General features: G+C 59.6%; 1 protein-coding gene across 8 annotated transcripts in view; it reads right to left on the bottom strand.

Moving 5' to 3' along the window:
- Window positions 1-17,621, bottom strand: part of DLGAP1 (DLG associated protein 1) — a 100,355-nt gene that overhangs the window by 39,161 nt on the left and 43,573 nt on the right. For 6 of the 8 annotated variants that reach the window (XM_064150316.1, XM_064150315.1, XM_064150321.1 and 3 more), the window contains 3 exons: window positions 9,190-9,502; window positions 6,690-7,784; window positions 2,356-2,570 (listed from right to left, as the gene is read on the bottom strand). In XM_064150316.1, coding sequence (XP_064006386.1) covers window positions 2,356-2,570; window positions 6,690-7,640 — 1,166 coding nt within the window. In that variant the 5' untranslated portion in view covers window positions 7,641-7,784; window positions 9,190-9,502. Of the gene's footprint in view, window positions 1-2,355; window positions 2,571-5,487; window positions 5,750-6,689; window positions 7,785-9,189; window positions 9,503-17,621 lie in introns of those variants that run through there. The other 2 variants (XM_064150317.1, XM_064150322.1) reach the window with 2 other exon arrangements.

The following is a 17,621-nucleotide window of genomic DNA, read 5'->3' as shown; positions in this document are numbered from 1 at the left end:
CTGTGGTAGGAAGGGACATCTGCAGCTAGAGCAAGCTTCTGGAGAAGCCTCACCCTGAGTATCTCCAGCCCTCTGAGCACCTTTGTGGCCTCCTCTGGAGCCTCTCCAGCAGCTCCAGGTCCCTGCTGTGCTGGGGGCAGCAGAACTGGAGGCAGTGCTGCAGGTGGGGTCTGGAAGGGCAGAGGGGCAGAAGGAGCTGTGGCTGCAGTGCAGCCTTGCCCTCGTTCAGCTCCACGGAATGAAACTGTGCCAGCAGCCGCAGTGGGCAGGGACCCAGCAGGTGCTGCAGCTCCTCCTCTTCCTTACTCTGGGTATTTTTAGACCCATGAAGAGAAGTTGCTTAATTGTCTTTCTCGTGGAGTGGCTTCCAATTAGGGAACAATGACTTTGCTAATTAGTACCAAAGCAGGAGCTCTGACTGAATCTTTGCTGAGTGCCTCCCAGGATGGGTCCTCTGTGCTGTGATTCACTGTTCCATCCTGCAGCCTTGTCCACTGCCACCAGCCCCTCAGCTCAGGGTGGTGCTCCTTGTCTGCCTCAAGGCTTTTGATGCTATCTACCAGGGTGAGGGAGGTTCTCCTGCCCCTCTGCTCTGCCCTGGTGAGGCCACACCTGGAGTGCTGGGTCCTGTCCTGGGCTCCCTAGTCTCTTTCTCTCCCAGGAGTCTCCTGGCAAAGGGCTGGAGCCAGGTGGGCTTGGTCCCTTCTTTCATGCACTTGGTGATAGGGCAAGAAGAAATGGCCTCAGGTTGCACCAGGGGAGGTTTAGGTTGGCATGAGGAACAATTTCTTTGCTGCAATTGTGGTCAGGCATTGGAGGAGGCTGCCCAGGAAGGGCTGCAGACACCTTCAGCCATGGCACCTGGGGCCACAGTTTAGTGGCTGTGGTGGTGTTGGACTTGATCTTGGAGGACTTCTCCACACAGAACTATCCTAGTGAGGGCACTGGCACAGGCTGCCCAGGCATGCTGTGGATGTCCCCTCCCTGGTGGCATTCAAGGCCTCGAACAACCTGGGCTGAAGGGAGTGTCCCTGAGCACGGCAGGGGGTTGGAACTGGATGATCTTGTAGGTCCCTTCCAGCTCAACCCAGTCTACAGATGCAGGGTGCCAAGATTCCCAGCAAGCATCAAACACTTTTCTCTCCAACCTATTTCCCAGGTGAGATCTTTGGGAAAACCAGAGCTGGGGAAGATGAGAGGAAGGCAGGAGAAGGAAGGAGGCAGCAGGAGTCTGCTGTCACTAAGCACGGAGCGCAGAGGAGCTGCAGCTCTGCTGCTCAAAGGCACAGCCTTGTGCGATCTGTGCCCCAGCTGAGGCTGCTCTGGGTTCAGTGAGCTGCGATGCAGCAGCAGAGCACTGAGGCTGTGCAGGGGCAGGCAGCAGCCCAGGTCTTCACTGCACACTGCCTTGGGGTTTGTGGCCAGGGCTTAGCTCCTGGCTTCAGGGCACCTCTCTGGGCTTTGTTCAGATGATTGAAAACTGCCCAGCCCCACACTGGCCCTCTCTGCAGGGCTGTAGGAGAGGCCAAATAGAAGAGAAGCAGCAAGTGACATTAAAAACCTTCTCAGCTGATCATTCCTCTTGGCTGAAGCTCTCAAAACCCATCAAAAAGATTCCAGCTTTGGTTTGAGTTCTCAGTGAAGCAGAGAGGTCGCTCCTGGCCCCTGCCCTCCTGCATGCTTCTCTGGCTATGAAGCCATGCCCTTGGCTCTCTCCTACTCATTGTTCTACTCCATGCAAGCTCAGGGCTGATTTCACATGGGCACAGCTTCACGGGTTGCATTAGCTGGGAAGGGACCCTCAGAGGTCACCTTGTCCAACTCCTCTGCAGGCACAGGGACAGCTGCAGCCAGGGCAGGCTGCACAGGCACACAGCAAGGCTGAGCTTGGATGGCTGCAGGGATGGGGCCTCAAGCACAGCCCTGGGCAGCCTGTGCCAGGCTCTGCCCACCCTCACTCTGCACAGCTTCCTCCTCAGCTCCAGCCCAGCTCTGCCCTGCTCCACTGCCAAACCATTGCCCACAGCCCCTTCTGAGCAGTCCCTGCCCAGCCTGCCTGCAGCTGCCCTGCAGGTGCTGAGCTGCAGCTCTGGGCTCTGCCTGCAGCCTTCTCCTCTGCAGGCTGAGCAGCCCGATCCAGGTCAGGATGCTGGTGGCCTTGTGGCTCATCTCCAGCTGCTGCTGCCCAACAGGCTCAGGTCCTCCACTGGGCAGCTCCCAGCCACTGCCCTCAGCCTGAAGCCTCCCTGCGGCTGCTGTGACCTCGAGCTAAGAGCTGCAACAACCAAAGCAGCAGAGGAGGGCAAGGCAGTGCCAGTGGTGACCCCAGCAGGCCAACGTGCCCCAGGGACTTACTTGAGGGTGGTGAGCTCCGTCAGGGAGGGTTGGGTGGCCTTGAGATAGCTCTCCCTGCGGGCAGCGATCTTGGGGGAGGGCTTGGGGCTGGTGTCCGAGTCGCCGCTGTCGTCGTCGCCCATGGCTTTGATGTAGCTGCCGCTGCGCATCCTGCGGCAGGGAATCTCCTCCTCCTTCCCCCGGGGGCTGTACCCAGACCACTCGTCCTGGGGCACCTGGGGACACAAACAGTGCTCTTAGCAGCGCCCTCCTCCCTGCTGGCACTTCACAGCAGCATCTGACCCTGGTGACCTCCACAGATACTCTCCTGGCCATGGTCCCATCCTGTCTTGTCTGACCACACAGCCCCAGCAGGGTGCGGTGGGAAGGGAGCTCTGGAGCTCTCCCAGCCCAAGCCATGCCCCAGCAGGGCACCCACAGCAGCCTGCCCAGCAGCACAGTGCCCAGCTGGGGCTGGAAGCTCTCCACACAAGGAGACTCCCTCACACCAAACAACTCTCTCCTCCTCTTCAGCTGGCACCTCCTGGGTTCCAGTTCGCATCACTGCCCCTTGCCCCTTGTCCTGTCCCCACAGCCCCTTCTGAGCAGTCCCTCCCCAGCCTGCCTGCAGCTGCCCTGCAGATGCTCAACTGCTTGGAGGCCTCTTCCATCCCAATTGATTCTATGATTCTGTGAGCTTTAAGATCCCAAGTAGAACCAGCATGGCCAAAGGGCTGCCTCCTGCAAGGCTCTGAGGGCTCATGGCCCTTGAACCACAGCTTGGAGTGCAAGAGACTTGAGCAAAGCATCCATGGAACATGGGATGAGTTAAATCCTCAGGGCTGGGAAAGGCCAAACCATCAACCCACCATCACCATCATCATCACAGCCTCAAGGCTGGACCAGGCACCAGGACTGCTCAGTCTTAGCACACAGAATCAGCGAGTATGGAAAAGGCCTCCAGGAGCAGCCAGTCCAATGTCCACCCAACGCCACCATGACCACCGAAGCACGGCCCCCAGTGCCATGGCCTCATGGTCCCTGAGCACCCTCAGGGCTGGAGACTCCACCACCTCCCTGGGCAGCACTAGGAATTGCCCCAGGAGTGAGGTGAGATACTGGGAGCTGCCCAGCATGGCCGTGGTCATGCAGCTTCCATCCCACTTAGTGCAGTTCTCATGGTTTTAGGACAGCACAGCCCAGACTCTGAGTGCAAGGATGAGAAGGGCACCACGAGAAGCGGAGGATGGAAAAATCACCTCCCCAGCCCATTAAGGGAGCTGCTCTTATTGTCTGTTTATCCTGCAGGACAGCCAAAAGGTCTCCATTAGCTTCCGTGCCCCATTGTGCTGGGAAGACAAAAAGGAACAAAGTGCAGGCCCAAAGGGCTTGCAGTGTGAAGAGGGGAGGAGGGGAGGAGAGGGGAGGAAGGCACAGCGCTGCAGCCCTCAGCCACTGCCAGCCTCTCAGCTGCCCAAGGCAGAGCACCAATCCTGCCCTGCTCCCCACACCTGCTCTGGGGGTCCTAATCCTGATGGGAGCCTGCCAGAGAGTCTCCTTTCTTTTTAAAACCTCTTCCAAAGCAGTTGGAATTGCCTTGGCTTTGCCAAACAAGTATCCAGCAAGGAGAAGAAAGGTAGGGGAGGACAGGGGAGGGAAGACAGGGAAGGAAAGAAGGGAAGACAGGGAAGGGAAGAAGGGAAGACAGGGAAGGGAAGGGAAGGGAAGGGAAGGGAAGGGAAGGGAAGGGAAGGGAAGGGAAGGGAAGGGAAGGGAAGGGAAGGGAAGGGAAGGGAAGGGAAGGGAAGGGAAGGGAAGGGAAGGGAAGGGAAGGGAAGGGAAGGGAAGGGAAGGGAAGGGAAGGGAAGGGAAGGGAAGGGAAGGGAAGGGAAGGGAAGGGAAAGGAAGGGAAAGGAAGGGAAAGGAAGGGAAAGGAAGGGAAAGGAAGGATGAAGCAAAAAGAAAATAAAATAATGAAGGGAATTAATGGAAAGAAATGAAGCAAAGGCACCAGTGGGGATGGGAAACACAGGGAGACTTATTCACAGGGAGCATTTCACCATTCCCAAGGAGAATGTCATTATCCAAAGTGCAAATCTCACTTTTCACAGGAATTTCTTTATTGGGAGTGAGAATTTCACTGTCCCCAGGGAGAATGTCCCCACTCCCAAGGAGAATGTCACTGTTCCCAAGGAGAATTTTACTATTCCCAAGGAGATTTTCACTATTCCCAAGGAGAATTTCACTGTTCCCAAGAATTTCACAGTTCCCAAGGAGAATGTCATCATTCACAGGGAGAACTTCACTGTTCACAAGATTTTGACTATTCCCAAGGGGTATTCCACTATTCCCAGGGAGATTTTCACTATTCCCAAAGAGACTTTCACTACTCCCAAGGAGAATTCCATCTCCCAGAGTCAGAACGGAGCAGTTCTAACCCCTGCCCTTGACAGCTGCTGGACCCCTTCGATCCAGGCCCAGATAATGCCCTCCAGTTCCACTTGAGGAGTCTATTCCTGTCACTGAACCACCTCTGCAGGTCCCTCTGGAGGTGCTCGTTTAGAGCTGCTGCTGCTGCTGGCACAGTTTTCCCTGCTCTATTCTGGCCATCTGGGCCACACTCTCAGCTCTTCTATCTCAACCTGACAGGAAAACTGAAGGAGCAAACAAGAAAACCACCCCCAGAAGAAGGCTCAAGCTCCACAGCAGGCACCAGCAGCAAGCCTAAAGTCAGCATTCCCTCTCCCTCAGAGTTCAGCCTGAAGAGACTTGAATCCCTACACCCAAACCCAACTCTGCAGGCTGCAGCTGGGGCCTGTTTGGCAGCCCCCTCAGCCCCTGCCCAGCCCCTGCCCAGCCCCTACAGCAGCAGCAAGCACACAGGCGGCATCCCCACTGCCCACCCAAGCAAGTACAGGGCTCCAGCTCTCTGCCTTTGCCATGCCAGCCCCAGAGCTGCCCCTGGAGAGCAGCGCAGAGCCTTTGCCGCTGGACCGCCCCAGCCCTACAGCTTCCCCACAGCCCGCCCCAAGCAGCAGGCTGTGGCAGCTGCCAGCTTGCCTTAAAGACCCCCACAGAAGACAAGCAACAACCTCCCTCTGGCTCCTCTAGCACCGAGCCCCTCCACCTTCCCGAGCCAGCATCCCAGCAAACCTCTCTTCTCCTCATGGTCTTCTCTCTTCTCTGCGCCACGTTGCTCCATCTCACACACACGCTCAGGTGTGCCATGAGTGCCTTCCAGTTCCAGGAGCAATAAGCACCCCCAAAAAAGAATCCCTCCAGCCCCAGCTACCCACAGCTCTCCTCAGACCCGAGCAGGTCTAACAGATTTCTTTGCTTTCCAATCCATCTTTCCCTGCCACAAACATTCCCCCTGGCAGCGTGGAGGATAGCTCCAAGAGCAGACATCTGATTCTTGACATTTAAAGATACAATACTGGTGGAGGGGAAAAAAAAAGGAGGAGGTGACGTTGTATTAACTGCAAACAGCTTGTGAGGGAGTAGGTGATGTTCTCCTCAAGGGTATAATCAGAACAAGCAATAATTCCAACCTTTGGTGCCTTGGCTTTGTCGCTTTTATTCCTGACTCAAAGCCACGAGAGAGGAGCAGGCAGATAAACAAATCTGGCCCCGTTCTGGGTTCACCAGCATTTGATATGCCATGGTTAAAAAACAACAGCCAACCCCCCAGACCAGCAGTGAGGCAAAATGGGCTGTTCTCCTGCTGGAGCAAGGCTTGAGGCAGCCCCGGAGTTCCTCAAAAGCTTTCAGGGTAAAAGAAAGCTGCAAATGGAAATGAGAGGAAGGAAAGAATTTGTCTCCTGGTAACATTCGGTTAATTGAGGTGGGGAGGCTGAGAGGCAGAGCTCCGACTGCAGGTCCCCACAGCCCTGCTGCCAGCCAGTGCAGAGCCCACTCAGACAGCCCTGCCTGCTCCCCACTCGGGGGACGGAGCCACTCCTGGAGTGCTGGGGGCTGGGGGGGAAGGGGTAGGAAAAGGGAAAAAGGACCTAAAACAAAAAGTGGAAAACATAAAAGAGAAAGAAAAGGAGAAGGAGAGAAAAGGAGAAGGAGAGAAAAGGAGAAAGATAGTGAAGGAAAAGAAGGAACAGGAGAGCAAAGGAATAGAAGAGGGAAGGAATAGGAGAGTGAAGGAAAAGAAGTAAAAGGAGGAATAGAAAGAGAAGGAGAAGGAAAAGAATGAAAAGAGAAGGGTAAGAAGTGAAAGGAGAGGGAAAATAAGGAAAAGGAGAAGGAAAAGAAAGGAGAAGGGGAGGAAAAGAGGAGCAGAAGCAGGTCCCTGTCCCGTTCCAGCGTCACCCCCTACCCACTGCTGCCCCGGGAGGCACAGCTACCTGGAGGTACTGACAGGAGCGCTCCTGCTGGCACGTCTCTGCCTTCACCACCGCCTGCTCCATATTCACCGAGGCCTTCTGGTACACCTCCCGGGCCCTGCTGACCGTCAGCGTGGAGGACCAAGAGCTCTTCTTCATGAGCTGGGAGTCCAGGTTGGCAGGCAGGTTGGCACAGGTGGAGCACTTGACATCGTTATTGCTTCTGGAAGACTTCACAGTATGCTCGCTGATGGTGTTGTAGGCTTCCAGGAAGTACTGGGAGGAGGAGCGGTCGGGACACCTGCCCACGGTCATCACCCCGCTGGGCCCGTGGTACAGGCACACCTCATTGTCCAGGTTGTCGTCCGAGCTCCACCAGCCCGAGGCGCCGGGCCTGGCCTTGCCCTCCGCCCTCCTCTCTTTGCTCTTGTTGCGCTTGCCGTAGCGGGGCGGCTGCGCCTCCTCGGGGCTGGCCTTGCCGCCGTTGACGCTGCCCTTGGACGGCCCCTCCAGGGAGTGGGACTTGGTGAAGAGCTTCTGGACGGAGTGGACCAGGTGCCGGATCCTGCCGGGGCTGTCGCTGCGGTGCTCCAGGGCGGTCCTCTTGTACTGCAGGGTGTGGTACCCGTCCCGGTTGAGGGGTAGCTGCCGCTCGAACTGGTCCAGGAGGTTGGCGGGGATGCGGTTGGCCTTGGCGGCGGCGTGCGGTGCCAGGGCGCACTCGTCCTTCAGCTCGTGGTGCGAGCTGTAGTGCCTGCGGGGGAAGGTGCTGCTGGCCATCTGCTCGCCGTAGGGCACCACGCACTCGGCCTGGAAAGAGTTCCTCTGAGTGTAGTAGGGGTGGTCCGCGGGGTGGGGGTCCCCCGGGCTCAGCAGGTATGGCTTCCTGTCGGGGTGCTGGGGCAGGCTGTCGCACGGCGCCTCGCAGCCCACCCCGTGGTGGTGGCTGCGGCTGCCCGACAGCCCCTTCATGCTCCCAGAGTCATGGGACCGGGCCGGCTGCGGGCTGGGCAGGGCTCAGGGCGAGGCCTGCAAGGAGCAGATGCGGCAGAGGCTGTGAGAGAGCTGAGCCGAGGCAGAGGGCAGCACGGGGACCCCCGGCAGCCCCCGGCTCCGCTGTGGAAATAAGAGTCACAGGGTCAGAGAAGCCCTCCCGTGGGCACCCAGCCCGACAGCAGCCCAGCACCACCACGGCCATCACAGCAAGGCCTGGGTGCCATGGCACACGTTTCTGGAGCGCCTCCAGGGATGGGGACTTCCAAGGAGCTGCAGAGGGCAAGGAGGTCTCCCCCAGCCTCCTTCCCCACACTGCACACCAACAGCTCCCTCAGCTGCTCCTCCCCAGCCCTGTTCTGCTGACCTCTCACTGGGGCAATTCTTGAGGACCTCACCACGCACTGAGAGATGGCTCAGAGGCTAATGGAGGCTGAGAGTCCTTCAGCAGCCACAGCTGGATGCAAGGGCAAGGTTGGACCAGCGAGGTGAAGAAACCCAAACCCAAGCCTTCAAGGTGCTCACCTCCACCAGTGCTCACAATGCATGGGAAGAGTTATCAGATGCAAAGGTGGAAGTTGCCCCCACAGCTATTACAGAGAGCTGGGCCTGTGCTGGGCTCCCCAGTGCCAGAGAACAGCTGGAGGGAGCCTAGGGCAGGCTGCAGAGCTGCTGAGGAGCCTGGAGCAGCTCTGGGAGCAGCACAGGCTGAGAGCCCTGGGGCTGAGAGCCTGCACAGGAGCAGCCCCAGAGGGGACCTCAGAATGCTCAGCCAGAGCTGAAGCAGCTGTGGGGGGCAAGAGGCTGGGGCCAGGCTCTGCTCACTGGTGCCCAGGGACATGCCAAAGGGCACACAGTGGAAGCCAGGAGGTGGCAGCTGAAGAGCAGGAGAAAGTTGTTTGGTGTGAGGGTGCTGGAGGGCTGGAGCAGGCTGCCCAGAGAGGTTGTGCAGTCTGCTTGTGTGGAGAGCTTCCAGCCCCAGCTGGGCACTGTGCTGCTGGGCAGCTGCTGTGGGTGCCCTGCTGGGGCAGGGCTTGGGCTGGGGGAGCTCCAGAGCTCCCTTCCCACCACACCTGCTGGGATCTCCACCTAAACACCCAAGCAACTTTCATGTAATGAAGCAGTTTCATGAAGCTCCTTCCACAGCTCCAAGCCTTACTCAGAGCCCTTGACCTGATTTAGCAGAAGCAGAAGTGGATTTCTTGGCTGCTTTTCTTCCAAGCACACTGTGATCTTTTCAGCCCAAGCAGAAATGAATGCCACAGAAGCACAGAAGCAGCAGGGCCTCTGTGCTTGCAGATGGGCACCCAGCTTGGCTTGCCACTGGAGGCTCTGCTTGAGTGTGGCTACCCTTGACAGTCTGTTGCCAGCCCCAGAAACTAATGGGAATCATAGAATCATAGAATGAGGTAGGCTGGCAGAGAGCTCCAAGTTCACCCAGCCCAACCTAGCACCCAGCCCTGTCCAGTCAACCAGACCATGGCACTAAGTGCCCCAGCCAGGCTTGAAGGCTGCTGAGAGTACTCACCATGACCTGCCTGGTGTTAGACAGCTGCAAAGGAGCCACCACTGGACATGCTGGGAGCTGGCACTTCACAGGGCAGCTTCACAGGGCCATGGCATTCAGCTGTGGCTCGACTCTCCTGGCTCATTGATCTCAGCTTCCACAGCTCAGGCCTGATCTTTAATCAATTCATTGAGGTCCCACAGGGTTCACTCTGCAGCTTTGCCTCTGGTGATGCCCTTGTGTCAGATGCCACCTCGGCTGCTGGCTCATGTCCTTCGCAGAGGCGTTCGCACGAGAAGTGGCTCAGAAGGTGACTTCTCCTCCGATGCCCCTGCTGAGGTACACCAAGCGGCAAGTGAGCATCTCCCTCCCGCAGGATGCTTGACTTCAGCAGCACATCAGCTGTTAGGGTAGCACTTGGAGGCTCAGAGCAACACCAAAGCACCAGGGGAGGTTATCTAATGGCAGCCTTGAGAGACCATCACACACTGCTGAGGTGAGACACAACAAGAGAGGAGAGACAGAGACTTGTCTGTAGGTATGGGCTCAAGAAGCCAACATGAAAGAGAGATGATGAAGGGAGGGAACATCCCTTGAGAGGGAAGGCTGAGGGGGAAGGGTCTCTAGCTCCATGGACACTCCAGCCTTGGACTGCTGCTGGGCAGCAAGTTCTGCACTGGCAGCAAGGTGCCCCTGGGGCCAGGAGGGCCAAAGGTGTCCTGGGCTGCTGCAAGAGAAGTGTGGCCATCAGCTCTGGGGAGCTTCTGCTGCCCTCTGCTCTGCCCTGCTCACACCACACCTGCAGTGCTGTGCCCACTTTGGGGCTCCCCAGTGCAGTACAGACAGAGACCTGCTGTAGAGAGCCCAGCAGAGGCTGTGAGGGTGCTGAAGGGACTGGAACAGCTCTGCTGGGAAGAGAGGCTGAGAGCCCTGGGGCTGTGTGGGCTGGAGAGGAGAAGGCTGAGAGGGGATCTGAGCAAAGGCTCCAATATCTGAGGGCTGTGGGCAAGGTGAAGGTGCCAGGCTCTGTGTGCTGGTGCCCAGGGATAGGACAAGGGGTACAAAGAGGAAGCCAGGAGGTGCCATCTGAGCAGAAGGAGAAAGTTGATTGTTGTGAGGGTGCTGGAGGCCTGAAGGAGGTTGCCCAGAGAGGCTGTGCAGTCTCCTTCTCTTGAGCTTTTCCAACCCCAGCTGGATGTGTTGCTGTGTGCCCTGCCCTGGGTGCTGCTGCTCTGGCAGGGGCTTGGGCTGGATAACCTCCAGAGGTCCCTTCCAACCCTCCCATGCTGTGGTTCCACAAAGCATAGGAACTGGCAGGTGGCATTAAGCTACCAGCTGGAGGAAGTGTTTCTCTGTGTCATCTCCTGGGACAGCCACCTCCCAAGCTAGCTATGACTTTGGCTTCTTGGAGAAACAGCCTTCTCCACGAAGCATGAAGAAACAGAATGTACACAGCTCCCAGAAGATCATCTGATGGCGAGGAGCTGGAGCCAGGCAGGGATGTCTCAGTGCCGCCCCCAGAACAGTCAGCAGGCTGGCAGCAGGCTCCCGCGGCGCCGCAGCGCGGGCAGCACATGGGGAGCTCAGGCTGCCTGCCAGGGAGGAGATGGACCACGCACGTGGCTGATGAGTCTCTGCCCCAGCTTGGTGGCAGACAAACAATAGCTCCACTCCGAGCAGCCTCCTGGGCCCCGGGAAGAAGGGCTGGGCCTCAGGTAGCTTCCATGGCAGAGCTTCCTGCTGCCACCTGAGCCCGTGCCCCGGGGTGTGCAGCAGAGAACCCTTCCCCGCTGACTGACACTGCTGCAGGTTCTCCTGCTGGCACACCTCACACAGCCCCCAACACCTGCTCCTCCACACCAACCCAGGCAGAAGAGTCTCGGGGAAGGAGAGAGACTGCCACAAGGCGACAATCACAGGCTGGGGAGCTTTGGAAGGCAGCTCTGGAGCTCCCCCAGCCCAAGCCCTGCCCCAGCAGGGCACCCACAGCAGCTGCCCAGCAGCACAGTGCCCAGCTGGGGCTGGAAGCTCTCCACACAAGCAGACTGCACAACCTCTCTGGGCAGCCTGCTCCAGCCCTCCAGCACCCTCACACCAAACAACTTTCTCCTGCTCTTCAGCTGCCACCTCCTGGCTTCCACTGTGTGCCCCTTGGCCTGTCCCTGGGCACCAGTGAGCAGAGCCTGGCCCCAGCCTCTTGCCCCCCACAGCTGCTTCAGCTCTTGCTGAGCATTCTGAGGTCCCCTCTGGGGCTGCTCCTGTGCAGGCTCTCAGCCCCAGGCATCTCAGCCTGTGCTGCTCCCAGAGCTGCTCCAGGCCCCTCAGCAGCTCTGCAGCCTACCCTGGACTCCCTCCAGCTGTTCTCTGGCACTGGGCAGCCAGCACTGGCCCCAGCACTGCAGCTGTGCTCTCAGTAGGGCAGAGCAGAGGGGCAGGAGAACCTCCCTTGCCCTCCTGGCCACTCTTTTTTTCATGCCCCCCTCCGGACACCTTTGGCTTTCTTGGCCACCAGGACAGGTCGCTGGCTCCTGGGACCTTGGCCCCCAGTTATTGCAGGAATCATTCCAAGTAAAATCTCTTTGGATTGCATACTGGAAGCATTCTCTTGATCATCTACACAGCAGAAACCAAAGGTTGAGGATGCAGCAGGTGCAGGAACCAAACTCTCCTGGCAAGCCTCCACGTCCCTCATGTTTGTTCCCACACACGGATGTTAGTCACTGCCTGAGCAAGGAAATATTGGAGTGGAGCTCACTACCAGCCTGGGGACCCAAACTCGGGCATGGGTAAAGGAGGTCTTAGCAAGAAGCTGTTGGGAGAGCCAGAGGACCATGTTTTGGAACCTCTCACCTTCTACACACCCTACCCTGATAGCTCTGGACCAGGCTCAGGGCCTCCAGAGCTCCCTTCCAGCCCCTGGCGTCCTGCGAGGGTCACTCTGTCAGCGTTACAAAGCCATGGAGCCACTGAACAGCTTGGGTGGGGAGGGACCTTGAGTGGTCACCTACTGCAGCCCCCCAGCAGGCAGCAGGGACATCCCCAGCCAGAGCAGGCTGCTCACAGCCCCAGACAGCCTGCCCTGCACTGCTGCCAGCCACGGGGCAGCTCCCAGCTCTGGGCAGCCTGGGCCAGGCTCTCCCCAGCCTCAGAGCCAAACGTTTTTTCCTACTGCCCAGCCTCAGTCTCCCTCTTGGAGCCCAAACTATCCCCTCTGGTCCTATCCCAACAGGCCCTGAGAAAAAACTCTGTCCCCAGCTGTCTGTTCCCCTCTTTAAGCCCTGGCACCAGGGAACACCCCCGGCAGCAGGAGGCTGATGGGAGCTGGCAGCAGGGGCTCTCCAGAGGCTGCTGTCAGCCTCCCGGGCCTGGTGGGGCAGGGGCAAAACGGCTCCTAAAAACGCCACGGGGTGGGGATTATCCCAGAGCAGCTCAGGCTGGGAGGGACCTCAGAGCCCTGCTCCTGCCTCCTGCCCTGCCCAGGGACACCTCTCAGCGACACTCAGCTGCTCAGGCCTCACCCAGCCTGGCCTGCAGCACCCCCAGGCAGGAGGCAGCCACAGCCTCCCTGGGCAGCCTGTGCCAGGCTCTCAGCACCCTCACACTCAACAGCTTCTGCCTCAGCTCCACTCTCAGCCTGCCCTCCTCAAGCTTCAATCAATTCCCTCTCATCCTGTCACCTTGTGGAGTCCCCCGCAGCGTTCCTGTGGCCCCTTCAGGTCCCGGCAGGCTGCAGTGAGCTCTCCCTGCAGCTGAGCGGCCCCGGCTGCCTCGGCCCGGCCCCGGCTGCCTCGGCCCGGCCCCAGCCCCGCAGGCAGCGCTCCGTGGGCAGGCACGGCCGGGGAGGTGCAGCCCTCGGGGGCAGCTGGGCTCGCACAGGCCCCTGGGCTCATGGGGCCTGGCGGCTGCGCCCAGGCCGGGCCGCCCCGAGGGCCCTCCTCCGGCCCGGGTGTCAGCCTCGCCTCGCCTCTTCCCTAAGGCAGCCCAACAGTAGCGAAGCGCCGGGAACTCGGCCCCGGCTTTGCTTCCTCTGCACAGCAGCTGCCCTCAGCGTGCCCTTGGCGTTGCCAGCAGCCTGCTGCCAGGCCGCGGCGGTAAGGGAGCTGTGGGGCTGCCCCCGGGAACGGGCCCGGGGGGCAGGAGGAGGCTGCCGAGGCTGAGCCCTGCTCGCCTGGCCGGGCACTGCCGGTGCCGCGCACCCGCCTGGGGCGCAGCAGGGAGGCCCCGCGGGCAGGTGCCGCCGCTCGCGGCCGTGGCTGTGCGGCTCAGCGCCGACCCCGAGGGCGCTGCTGCTGTCCCGGCGCCCCCGCCCAGCCCCGGTCCTCAAACGCAAGCCGCTTTCCCCTGCCCGGCTTTCTGGGGGGGGGGAGGAGGACTCGAGCAGCGGGGGGAGGCGCTGGGGCCGGCAGAACCAGGCGCTGGCAGCGGGGAAAGCCCTTCGGTGTTGCCAGCCAGAGCTCCTGGCTGCTCACCTCCGGCTCCCCTGCCAGCCCCAGCCCCTTGGTTAGCTCAGGGGAACGTACTCAGCACATCCAAACCGCGGGGGGCAGCTGCCCGCAGACAAACACCCAACCAGAACCCAACCGGGCAAACCAACCAGATTCTGTTGAGCCAGGGCACGGGAGGGAGCTGAGCCCTGGCTTAGAAGGAAGGGTAAAAAGTCCTCTCCAGCGCCACGGGCTGGAGCTGGAGCAACAGTTTCCATGAAACTGTAGAACTCTTTCAGCTGGAAGAGACCTTTGGGATCATTGAGTCCAGCCTTCAGCCTAGCAGCATCCTGCCCACTGATCCTGTCCCAAATGCCATGCCCACAGCTTCCAGAGTCAGAAAGTCTGGCAAAGACCTCCAGGATCATCGAGCTCAACCACCTCGACCACAGCTCTGTCCTGAGCACCTCGGCTGCAGCTCCCTGGGCGCCTGCAGGGTGCCACTGTGCCCTGGCAGGGATGGCTCTCAACAAGACCTGGCTGCTCAGGGCCGCCACACCAAGGCCATGCAAAGCAGGAGAGTTAGGAGCAGGCAGCACAGCCAGAGAGGGGTCACTGCAGGACTTCTTTATGAGCTCTGAGCTTCCACCAAGCTGCTGCTGCTGAAACACTCCTGGCTGTGGCAGGTGGCAGAAGAGGATGCAGACAGGCTGCTTGAGGCTAGAGATGAATAATAAACGATGGAGAACTCAGTGAGAGCCTTGAAGGCCCAGCGAAAGGCTGGGGAGCTGCGGGAGGGAGGGGAAGGGAGCTGGGAATGCAGCTGAGAAGGAAGTGCTGCTCTGGCTGGGGGCTCACAGGGGCATTTGGCTGGAAAAGCCCTTTCAGGTCATGGAGTCCGGCCAGCCTCTGGTTCTACCAGGGCTGGGGCTGACCCAGGCACAGCTCCACTGAGGGCATTGGGTTGGAAACGACCCTCAAGGGGCATCGCAGCCCCTGCAGGCAGCAGGGACACCTTCAACTAGAGCAGGCTGCCCAGGGACACCTCCAGCCTCATCTCGGGTATCTCCACGGATGGGGCCTCAGCCACCTCCCTGGGCAGCCTGTGCCAAGCTTTGAGAACTCTTTCAGCCAAGAGGTTTCCTCCAATGTCCAACCTAGCCCTGCCCTGGAGCAACCTGAGGACACTTCTTCCCACCCTAGCCACGATGGACCTCCATTGCTTCACTGCTGTCACTCAAGGTGTGCTTGAAAATCCATCAAATCATAGCATGGCTGAGGTCAGAAGGGACCTCAGGGATGGGCCTGAGGTCAGAAGGGATCCTGCTGGCACCTTCAGTGGGGCCAGGCAATGCTCTAAGTGTTTCTCCTGACGATTGACTGGGGTTTGGGGAACTTCTGAGTGGAGCTGGAAGGAGTCACCCATCAGCAGAACACCTTCAGGGATAACTCAGTGCTGCTGTGCTGCTTCCAGAAGTGCAATTTCCTTGTCTGGGCAGGAGAGAGGTCTTCAGTAAATTAAAGCAGCACAGCAGGCAGGAGGAGAAGCCTTTGGCAGCTGAGCTGCTCCCTGCTGTGTGCAAGGAGTGACCAGGCAGGAAAATGTCCCAGCTCAGCTTCAACCCCCAGAGCAGTAAGGTTGGAAAAAGCCTCCCAGATCACGGAGCCCAGCATCAGTCCCACAGCACCACGGCCCCCAGGTGCCATGGCCACAGCTTGCAAAAGCAAAGCTTCTAATATTGTCCTGGAACTCAGAATGCAAAACCAGAACCCCAGCGTGGGGTGGTGGGAAGGGAGCTCTGGAGCTCCCCCAGCCCAGCCCCTGCCCCAGCAGGGCACCCACAGCAGCTTGCCCAGCAGCACAGTGCCCAGCTGGGGCTGGAAGCTCTTCAGAGGAGACCTCTCTGGGCAGCCTCTTCCTATCCCTGACCACTCTTAGCAGCACGGAAGTTGTTCCTCGTGTCCAACTGCTCTGGAGCACTCCAAATTCCTTTCTTACCCCGCCCCGAGAGGGTTTGAACGGGGAGCAGGCGGCACGAAAGCTGCTTTCCCCTGCTCGCCCTGCAGGCTTGGAGGGGAGCAGCAGGGGGCGCCCTTGCGCACGAGTGCTGGCCCGCGCGGGGGCCGCGCCGCTGCTGCCTGGCTTTGGCGCCAGAGCGGTTTGGCGCCAGAGGGGTTCGTGCCAGAGGGGTTTGGCGCCAGAGGGGTTTGGCGCCAGAGCGGTTTGGCGCCAGAGGGGTTCGTGCCAGAGGGGTTTGGCGCCAGAGGGGTTCGTGCCAGAGGGGTTTGGCACCAGAGGGGTTTGGCGCCAGAGGGGTTTGGCGCCAGAGGGGTTCGTGCCCGAGGGGTTTGGCGCCAGAGCGGTTTGGCGCCAGAGGGGTTCGTGCCAGAGGGGTTTGGCGCCAGAGGGGTTTGGCGCCAGAGGGGTTCGTGCCAGAGGGGTTTGGCGCCAGAGGGGTTTGGCGCCAGAGGGGTTTGGCACCAGAGGGGTTTGGCACCAGAGGGGTTTGGCGCCAGAGGGGTTCGTGCCAGAGGGGGTCCAAGGAGGCAGAGCTGTGGTGCTGAGGGCTGGCGGATCTGGCCGAGCTGTCCCAGCCAAAGCAGCTCTGAGCTCATGAGGTGACCCTTTGCTGCCACATGAGTCACTCTGGCGTTTCTCAGCAGGCTGCTGAGCGGTGCCAGGCTCATGGGCACTGCTTACTGGAAACCTCCTCTGCGCCACCCCGGTGGAGAGCTTGCACCAGCCCTCGCCCAGAGCCAGCGTGGGGAGGTCTTGCTGGGAGAAGCCAAAACGAAGCACCTTGTTCCCAGGCCCATTCCCACCCTTCTCTCAGGGCTTGCATTTCACTCCTGTGTTCTTCCATTGCTGCCACTGTTGTCTGCCCATCAGCACAGAGCCGCGCAGGAGCAGGACTTTGTGCAGCAGCTTGGACTTAGAGCTGGAGTTCTGCAGGAGTAGGGCAGTCAGGAAGGTTCCTGGGGGCCAGGAAGGTGAACTCCTTCCGCTGTGGCTTGCACAACTGCTGCCAGTTCAGAAGTGCTTGAGCCACTCACCCCAGACAAGTTTCTCCTCCTGGATTCCCTGTCCTCTCCCTGGCACCACTGGGCAGTGTCTGGCCCCAAGGCCAAGTTCTTTTCCACATGCAGCTGCCATTTGGATTCCTCTTTGCCCTTCCCTTCCTCATGGTGCTGGCAGCAAACCCAGGCTGGGATACACTGCAGAGGGTCAATTTGCCACCCTGCACCCAACCTGCATCTCCTCTCCCAGTGCTCTGCTGAGGAGCAAACCAAGCAGTGTCCTACACTGCTGTGACCTCTGTGGCTCTCCTCCTGCAGCCCAAACCTCTCCTGAAGGTCAAAACCTTGAAGCAGCAGCAGCAGCAGCAGAGCTTCAGGCCTGCCAGGCCACCTCCCTGCCTCCATGAAAGAGTCTTTGCACCCCAGGGATGGAACCAAACCAATTCATCTAAAAATAGCCAAAGCAGGCAGGGAATCAAAGCCCAGGTGAGAGCTGTGGGCTCCGAGCTTCACAGCACCAAAAAGAGGCTTCCAGCTCACCTGGGCCACAGAAGACCTCATCCAGTTGGAAGGATTGGATGGCAAAGCCTTTCATGTCAGATGAAAGGAGAGATGAAAGCAGGTCCTGCTCCTCTGGATGCAGGTCATGAATCCATCTGCACGGGCCCAGGAGGGCTGGGAAGAGGAGAAGGGTTCTGGGAAATCAATGGGAGCTGGGCTGGAAGGGACCCTCCAAGCACACCTTGGCAGTCACCTGCAGGCAGCAGGGACATCCCCAAACAGCCTGACCTGCACTGCTGCCAGCCATGGAGCATCTCCAGCTCCTGGGCAACCTGGGCCAGGCTCTCCCCACCCTCAGTGCCAAGCATTTCTCCCTTCTCAGACTCAGTCTCTCTCTTGGAGTCTAAACCATCACTTCTGGGCCTGTCCCAACAGCCTCTGAGGAAGACTCTGCCCCAGCTTTCTTAGAGGCCCCTTTAGCCCTGCAGGGCACCAGAAGGTGACCCTGGA

The sequence above is a fragment of the Pogoniulus pusillus genome, chromosome 10, assembly GCF_015220805.1.
Source record: "Pogoniulus pusillus isolate bPogPus1 chromosome 10, bPogPus1.pri, whole genome shotgun sequence".
Classification (NCBI taxonomy): Eukaryota; Metazoa; Chordata; class Aves; order Piciformes; family Lybiidae; genus Pogoniulus; species Pogoniulus pusillus.
This window is presented reverse-complemented; position numbering and strand designations above follow the sequence as displayed.